The 8,684-nt window shown below is 40.6% G+C and overlaps 1 protein-coding gene across 1 annotated transcript in view; it reads left to right on the top strand.

Annotated features, from left to right (window-relative positions):
• lrrk1 (leucine-rich repeat kinase 1) overlaps positions 1 to 8,684 on the top strand; it is a gene marked incomplete at its 3' end in the record, with an annotated part of 56,793 nt that overhangs the window by 43,830 nt on the left and 4,279 nt on the right. The window contains 8 exon segments of the mRNA XM_005945724.3: positions 629 to 801; positions 965 to 1,085; positions 1,823 to 1,982; positions 4,106 to 4,284; positions 4,364 to 4,461; positions 4,982 to 5,153; positions 5,228 to 5,400; positions 5,952 to 6,091. Of these exon segments, the coding sequence (XP_005945786.2) occupies positions 629 to 801; positions 965 to 1,085; positions 1,823 to 1,982; positions 4,106 to 4,284; positions 4,364 to 4,461; positions 4,982 to 5,153; positions 5,228 to 5,400; positions 5,952 to 6,091 (1,216 nt within the window).

Here is an 8,684-nt window from a genome sequence, read left to right on the forward strand (position 1 = left end):
CGGTGCCATCATGGCACCGGACACCGGTACCCATCCCTAGTGGTAAGAGTGAGTGGAAGGTGTTCCGGTTTAGAGAAACTGAATTTTGTTCTTTGACTAAATCAACGAGCCACATGGCAGTCGTGTTAATGGAAAGAATGTTGCTTCCATCACTTCTGAAATTGTCTTTTGAAGGATAGTCTCTAATTAGGCTTCCTGGATTTTTTCTGTTTGTTTTTTTTGACCACAGTGAAATGTTTTCCAAGTTCTTTGTCTTTTGAGTTTTAGCTATAAAAAAGAAGAACAGAAACTTTACTCCAGACAGACGTGTCAGTCAATGTAAGTCTGTCAGACTAGTGACCCCAGCAACAGCAGAGCTGCGTGTGGTGTGTTGATTCCAGGTTTAGTTAGAGCCCAAGATCTTTAACAAATGTATGTGGCTTGGTGCATGAATTGATCTTATATAATAAACTGACATCTACCATGAAAAAAATCCAGTAGTAGTGATTATTGATATTAAACTAATAGAATAGATACACCTGTGACACATCGGTATTCATTCTCTGTTTTACAAATCAAATCTTCAGGTTATTTTGTCATTTTTATGCTGTCAGTTATTATGTCTTTGCTTGTGTGCTGTATGCTACAGGCTCGGGCCCCTAACTCTGCAGTGATTGTAGTGGGAACACATCTGGATCTTATTGATACCAAGTTTCGTACGGAGAGACTGGCGACACTGAGGGCTTACGTTTTGGCTCTGTGTCGATCCCCATCAGGGACTCGAGCTGCTGGTTACCCTGATATCACCTACAAACACTTGCAGTAAGTACACATTTAACTTTTCTATTGCTTATTAACATTCGACTTCCATGCCAATATTGTTTTTGCTCTGTTTACTTCGTGCAAATTACAGACCATCTTACAGATCATCTCTTTTCGGAGTATTTATTCTTTTGTGTGTTTGCGTGCTTTTCTTGGTTTTCAGTGAAGTGTCCTGTAAAACTCTGGAGGGATTTGATGGTCTAAAGATGCTGATCTACCAAGTGGTTCTCTCCATGAAAGATAACAGCAGCTTAGCCTGTGGTGGCAAACTGCTAGGCAGACTGGTAAGCAAGCTAATGTTAAATGGCCTGTATTTATATAGCGCTTTACACATCCACACAGTCACACACTGGTGATGGCAGCTACGTTGTAGCCACAGCCACCCTGGGGCGCACTGACAGAGGCGAGGCTGCCGGACACTGGCGCCACCGGGCCCTCTGACCACCACCAGTAGGCAACGGGTGAAGTGTCTTGCCCAAGGACACAACGACCGAGACTGTCCAAGCCAGGGCTCGAACCGGCAACCTTCTGATTACAAGACGAACTCCCAACTCTTGAGCCACGATCGATTATAATCATGTACATGCAGAGACAGTGTTGCACTTTGACCCTTCAGAAATAGTGTTTGCTTTCTGTATAAATGTATACAGTGTTTTTAAGAGTTATTTTAAATGACCTAGCAGTGGGAGACTGATATAGTAATCTTTATAACCATGTGTTTTGTCAGCAAACTCTATGCAGAAGTTTTAATTATTTATTCACTTATAATAAACATATTATCCCTCAACCTTAAGCGCAAGTTCTTGTGAGTGCGAAAACCGGTGAAGGAAGTCACCTAGAATTTTCAAATTGATACCATCGTTGTGTCTACTAGGAGACTGAGGGGGTAGCACAGGTGGTGCCAGTATTGTATAAACACAGGCCTCTGTATAAACTTTTTATGACAATTTTAAAGTGATAGCATAGGGTTCTTATTTTACTTGAAAGCAAAGTAAATTTGTACCACTGTTGTCTCCTCCAGATTCCCAGAAGCTACCTGGCACTCCAGGAAATAGTCATAGCCGAGAAGGAGAGGCGACATTCCGAAGGAGAGGTCCAGTACCTAACTGATGCACAGCTAAATGACATCATTGAACAAAACCCAGGAAGTGACATCAGAGATTACGAAGACCTGCAGACTGGTATTATGACAGCAAGCATTTGAAATGTGGAAATCATTTATGAAAATTCATACATTTACATTCTTTATTTGGGACATTTTCCCATGTAATGTGATGAGCCAATACAGAGTCACCAGTCAGTGAGTGGGTGGAAGGTGTCTCCTTCACAGCCATTGAATAAAGTCAGCCAACAACAGTGAACATAACAGCTGTGTACATTACCATATCAATGTTTTTGGTAACGTCTCCTAACATTAAGTTGCCACTTAAAGAGATTCCAAAGAAGTACTCCGTTTTAATGTACAAAACAAAGCCTTATATATTTTTCTGTGTGCATAAAACTAGAGATAATCCAGTTTATTTACATGGACACTTTGCTGCCACAACATTGGAAACAACTTTATTTATTTGTTTATTGAACCTTTTGACAAATGTAAAAAATAGATTAAATATTTTTGCACATATGAGTTTAAATTTGTATCATATTTGTTACCGCCAGCATTTTTTACAATTGATTTCTTGTTTTAAGGAGCAGAAAAATGACAGTGATCATGTAGAGGTCTCAAAAACTTGTATCAAATATGATACACATACAGGATTATGCATTTAAGCAAGTGTCTATGAGGACGCCTTTGCTTTTAGAGCAAACCTCCAGAATCAATTAGCTCCTCAGTCCTTGAGTTCATTTTCACTGCTTTGTTGGTTTAAGAAAAATATGATTGTTTGGAACTTGTAACTTAGAAACTATGATCCTTAAGTGTGGTGTATGTTGTCGACATATAGAAGTACTGTATAAAGCTTTGAAATGTCACATTTGACCTTTTCAAGGACTGTACATTATTCAGAAAGTCAAAGTGAGAATAATGCTATGCATAGATGCACAGAAACAGTTTCTTACTGCCATTGTTTGTACATATTGTACATATTTGAACATATTGGGATGTAGGGAAGACTAAATGGAGATTCTTATTATACGTAGATTTTATTTGATATTTTTTACCTTGGTCAAACTTTCATTAATCCTACTGCCTTTGCTTTCATTGGCAACATTTAGGAAACTCAGTTCTATTTGGTTTTATTTATATCGTGCCAAATCACAACAGCAGTTGTCTCACTGTGCTTTATATGGTTACATAAAGACAACAATGCAGAGAAAATCCCCAACACTTGAGGACGAAGACCCAGACAGAGTTTTAATTTATTTTAAAGCCTGATGCTCAAAAGCCTGTTTTATTTGTTCTCATCAGTCGTCCGCCTGGGCCTTACTTAGAATGTCTCAGACTTTTTATCTGATTTAGTGCTCAGCTAAGATGCTTTTAAGGTGATTTTAACATCCATGAACATACTAAAATGTTCAGTTTCTATCTCAATGTCAGAACAAGATCTAGAATGTGATTAAAGTGGGTGGATTGTGAGTCTTTACCAGTAGGCAATACAGAGCTTAGATGGAGCCGATGGGTGAGGGGATTAGCTCAGTACCAACTACCTGGAAACCTTCCAGGTGTCTTCCCTGCCTCTGCAGATAGAACAGCCACACCTGTTAACAGCAGCTCCCCTCTAGATCAGTGCACTTAGTAACTAGTTGGGTTCAATTTAGTGGTTTGGAAAACGGAGCCCCAAGGGTCTAATACTTTCAAACAGCTGGAGTAACCTGTGAGAGCTGTTCATACTAATGTAGATGTTCATGTTTTTACCCTTACTGTTAAAGTGTGCTCAACTCTTTGGCTGATTAATAAGCTGGAGTGGAAGATTGCTGCCCCTTGTGCTCACTTCTGTGTGTTGGTGGTCTGGGAGCAGACACAGTGTCTATGGGGATGTGGTTTGGGGGTGTTAATGATACTGGTTCACTATAAATGTCACATTCAAGCTTGCATCCCAATATAATGTGACATTTGACCTCTAATCTTATTTTTACATTTCACATCTGCCTCCTTTCAAGTTGACTCAACAGGTCTTTAAAGAAAGTCTTAAAGGGAGATTTAATGAGCTGCCTAGTTCGTTAGAGATACACTGTAGTATAACGTTATATAGCAGTCTAGGCAGAGGTTTCCACTCTAAATGCTGCTTATTTGTGAAGCATCACCACATCGATGTGTTATTTCTTCATTGTTTCTTTCTTTTTCTCCTTTCTTCCCGACAACCAGCGATCGGTTTCTTGATAGAAACTGGAACCTTGCTCCACTTTCCTGACACCAGCCATGGGCTTTGCACTCTCTACTTCCTATGTCCCGTGTGGCTGTCGGAATGCTTGGAGAGGATCGTACACCTCAAATCCTCTCGATATATAGCAAGAAATGGAGTGATCCAAACTGAAGACCTCAGGGTGAGACTTGCCTTTCTGTTGTTTTGTGTGTTGAAACTGGTGTTTTGAAGTCATATCTATTGTGGTATCTGTTGTGCAGATGCTTTTGGTAGGAACAGGGTTCACACAGCAGACAGAGGAACAGTATTTCCAATTTCTGGCCAAGTTTGAGATTGCCCTGCCTGTGGCCAACAACAGGTAATTTCTTCTCTCTCTCTTTGCAGTAGTTACTCATTACAGGTCCTAAACAGCTCTGAGGAAACATTGTCAAATGGGCAGCAGGAGGATTGTATGATATACAACTTAAAATTATTATCCTCCCAGGACCTGCGTCCACAAATGTGGACATCGGATTTTGGGTTGCCTAGACCAAAACACTAAATTTCGCTCTACAAGGGCCTGATATCCACTTACGAGGACGTCATACTACCACTGTCGTATCGTAATTTAAAGCTATTGTCCTCTTATGTGGATCTCATTTTTCTTCAAAACAAAAATCAGGTTAAAAAAAATCACATAATTCTTTGTTTTTACATTCATCAGGTTGCAATCAGAGAAATTAGAAAAGCTGCCATGAAAGAGTTCAGGTCTCAGGAGGTTAAAGGAAGATAAAGCAACTTGTGATGTGATTGACAAGTTGCTCCTCTATGAGAGTGCAGTGTGTCTCAGTACATTCTCATACACCGGGAACATTTGTTTTCCTTTTGACCTCTTACAGCTATCTGCTGCCCCATCTACTTCCCCCTAAGCCAGCCCTGGACATTCATGGCTTCCGCCAGCAGACCCACAACACCCTCAAACGCCTTTTCAAGATGAGCTTCGTTCCTGCTGGATTTTGGGAGCGTTTCATTGCCAGGATGCTTATAAGCCTCCAAGAAATGGACATGCAGGTAGTTTCTCTTCATTCTCCAATTTTAATTGTGAGTTTTTCACTTTCGTGGCCTAAAATGTTGCATCTATGCAGTCATTTGAAAGCAAAATAAAAAGCACCAGGAGCCGGCACAGCAGGAATTCTGTGATCTACAGCTTTACCGGATCACAACAGAGGAGCCGCTGTAGCACCTTTAGAGTCCGACGCAGCCAGACTATCTACTGGAAGGAAGGACTTCTCGTCACTTTCGATGGAGGTTACCTCAGGTAAGAGCTGGAGCCAGAAGATATGGTCATTCAAATATTCATTAGACAAATAATTAAGATTAGACGTACATGGTGGGAATTTTAAGGGCGTCGACCTTTTGCTGTAGTTTCTGAAATGATTCATTTGTAAACTCGGAAGTTCAAAGACAAATGTTTTATCAAATTTCTCTAACAATTACTGATATTACAGTCATCTCTATTATCATGCTTCTGTGTTATTGTCAATGTTCAGTGTTTTTTTATTATTGTTATTTATAGCTGAGATTGTGTTCATATGTATCACAGTACGTCTGAGTGCTTTTAATAATCAAAGCAAGTGGAAAATAAGACAACACGCTGAAGGGATGTAAACATTTTCTGTTTAAAGAAACTCTGAAATGTGGGCCACTACTTTCATAAACATTGGCCTAAAATGGAGAATGTGCAAAGGACGAATATTCCAGCTTTGATGCTGATTTTGAGCAGTGAGACATGGAAAAGCCAGCGCCTCGTCTTCTCTGCTATTTGAATATCCTTTGAGTTGATGCAGATACTTGTTTATGTCTGTGCAGTGTGGAGTCATCGGATGTTAACTGGAAGAGGAAGAAGAGTGGAGGCATAAAAATTATCTGTCAGTCAGAGACCAGGGATTTCTCTGCTATGGCGTTCATCACAGACCATGTCAACTCTCTGATAGAGCAGTGGTTCCCAGGTCAGTACACTACGTGCTTTTTGCAGTACCCTAGCAGAGCATCAGCTCACAGTATGTGAATCCCCTGTATCAAGCTGTACCTGGTAGCATTGAAAATACCCACTGAAAAAGGTCTGGGAGGTCTGGATTCACTTGGCTCGCTTGGGCACAGCCTGAGGAAATGATATGAATCCGCTTCCCCGTAAGCCCACCACTTGGGAAGGGCAGGGACAGACATTAGGGTTGGGTATATTGTATGCTGGGTGGCAGACAAAGTTGAGGGTGGGGGTATGTTAACCATGCTCTAAGCTAATGGAGAAGGAATCTGAGCTAATATAGGAGGTGGAGCAATGCCACCTGGATATAGTTCAACTTTCTTTCACAGATATAGTATCATAGTAGACTGCTGTGGATCCAGTGTTAGTTGGGATACATCAAAGTGTGCCTGGGTACATGAATGTTATAAAAGGGGTTTAGGTGGAGAATAAATATGCTGTATGAATGTATGTGATGGGTGAATGAGACGTGCTGTACGAGTTCTTTTATTTGCTTTTATCCAGGGGTCTTTAACCTGAAGTCAGTTATGGTAGATGGACTGTTTTTTTAGAGAGCTTTACTACTCTATTTGAGCACTCAGCTTTACACAACTTGGCTCATTCACTCATTCGCACCCACTCATGAAACCTGAGTCTTCTAGTCTACATGTCGCAGTGTCTTTGGGCAAGACAGCAAAGTTGCCTTTGATGCATACATCGGGGTGTCAATTATTTTAGTCATCGAGCAGTCTATCAATTATTCCATAGATTAATCAAGTAATTGGATAAGAAACACTTTTGCCTTTTTCCGTCTATCCATCCATTCTCTTCCATTTATCCTTGTCATGGTCGCCGAGGGGCTGGAACCTATCGCAGCTACCATAAGGCAAGAGACCCTGCACAGGTCGCCAGTCTAAAACATAGAGACAGACAACCACTCACTCACATTCATGCAAACTCCACGCAGAAAGTCCCCAGCCAGGTGATGGAATCAAACTCAGGCAACAGTGCTAACTACTGTGCCACCGTGCTCCCCTTTAGTCTTTTTAAAGCGCCATAATAAATATTTAAAAGAGGAATGAGCTCTTCATTGGCTTCCATCTTAGAAACTGCAATGACTGAAATTTTTACTGCATACTACATCTGTTCCCAAAAAATCTTTTATTGTATACACGTGGCAAAATTTGTAATTTTAATTATAATGTTATATTTTCTTAAATATAGGCTTTCTGACATTAATAACAGGCAAGTTTTTGTGCTGCTGAAAACAAGACCTTATGATGGTGTAGATGTTAATGAATATTAATAATGTCCAACCTAATAACTGTCAGTGGCTCAGTTTTACTGGCCCATGTGCATTATTGGCTTTTATATTTTTAAATATTAATGCAATTTCATTGATACAATATTTTATATTAATTCACTTTCGATCTGAAAATCTTACTAAAGCCTTGAAATGAACATGGTCTAGTACAGGGGTCACCAACACGGTGCCCGCGGGCACCAGGTCGCCCGCAAGGACCACATGAGTCGCCCGCGGGCCTGTTCTAAAAATAGCTCACCATAACAACTTACCAGTAAGCTGCATCTATTTTTATTTTTTCTTGCTATTTTTTTTAATCACAATTGCATTGGCGTTAATTTGTTAGAGATAATATATAAAAAAAATGTTTATTATTAAATATTAGATCATGATCTAATATTTATAGTGCTAGCTGGTCTCCACGGAAACAGTTGCCATGAAGACCAGCAAAGGCAAAGGGGAGGAGATGAGGAAAACATGGCGGAAAAAAGGAAGAAAACATATAATTTTCACAGTGAATGGGAGGAAGAGTTCTTTTTTACCACTGTGAAAGATTCATGCGTGTGTCTGATTTGCGGGGCAACTGTGGCAACGGCAAAGCGGCACAACGTGGAGAGACATTTCCGAACGTGTCACACAAGCTACCATGCTAACTACCCAAAGGGCAGCACACTGCGAGCGGAAAAGGCCCGCGAATTAAAGGCAGGTTTGAGCAAACAGCAGTCTTTTTTCACGAGACCGGTGAAAAACTCTCAAAAAGCAACCGAAGCCTCATTTAGAGCTACACATTTCATGATTAAGAAAAAGAAGGCATTTTTAGACGGGGAGTATTTCAAAGAAGCAATCATGATAATTGCAAAAACTGTGCTGAAAGAGGAGAAATATGGAAACGATGTAATCTCCACTCTCTCTGATGTCCAGCTGGGGGCAACTACAATTGTTAGAAGAGTGTCGGCTATGTCCGGGAACTTGGCCGATCAGTTGGATCAGGATCTGGCAAAGTGCAGGTGGTTTAGCATCCAGTGTGACGAGTCCGTCGACAGCAGCAGCACAGCTGATGGTCTTTATCCGGATGGTAAGGCAAAGGTAAGACTGTTGCTGACATGATAAGTGCTTTAAATGGATTTAAAGCCCAGATGAACATTTTCTCTGTGCATTTACAGAGAAAAAAGGTGCTGCACTTTCCCTCTGTGCAGATGGTGCTGAAAGACAATGCTTCTGCATCTGAGACTTTTGACAAAGTTGCAGAAAAGTACACTCAAGTCATAAACCGACT

This window comes from Haplochromis burtoni, unplaced genomic scaffold (assembly GCF_018398535.1).
Source record: "Haplochromis burtoni strain Fernald_Lab_line unplaced genomic scaffold, NCSU_Asbu1 Contig_450, whole genome shotgun sequence".
Classification (NCBI taxonomy): Eukaryota; Metazoa; Chordata; class Actinopteri; order Cichliformes; family Cichlidae; genus Haplochromis; species Haplochromis burtoni.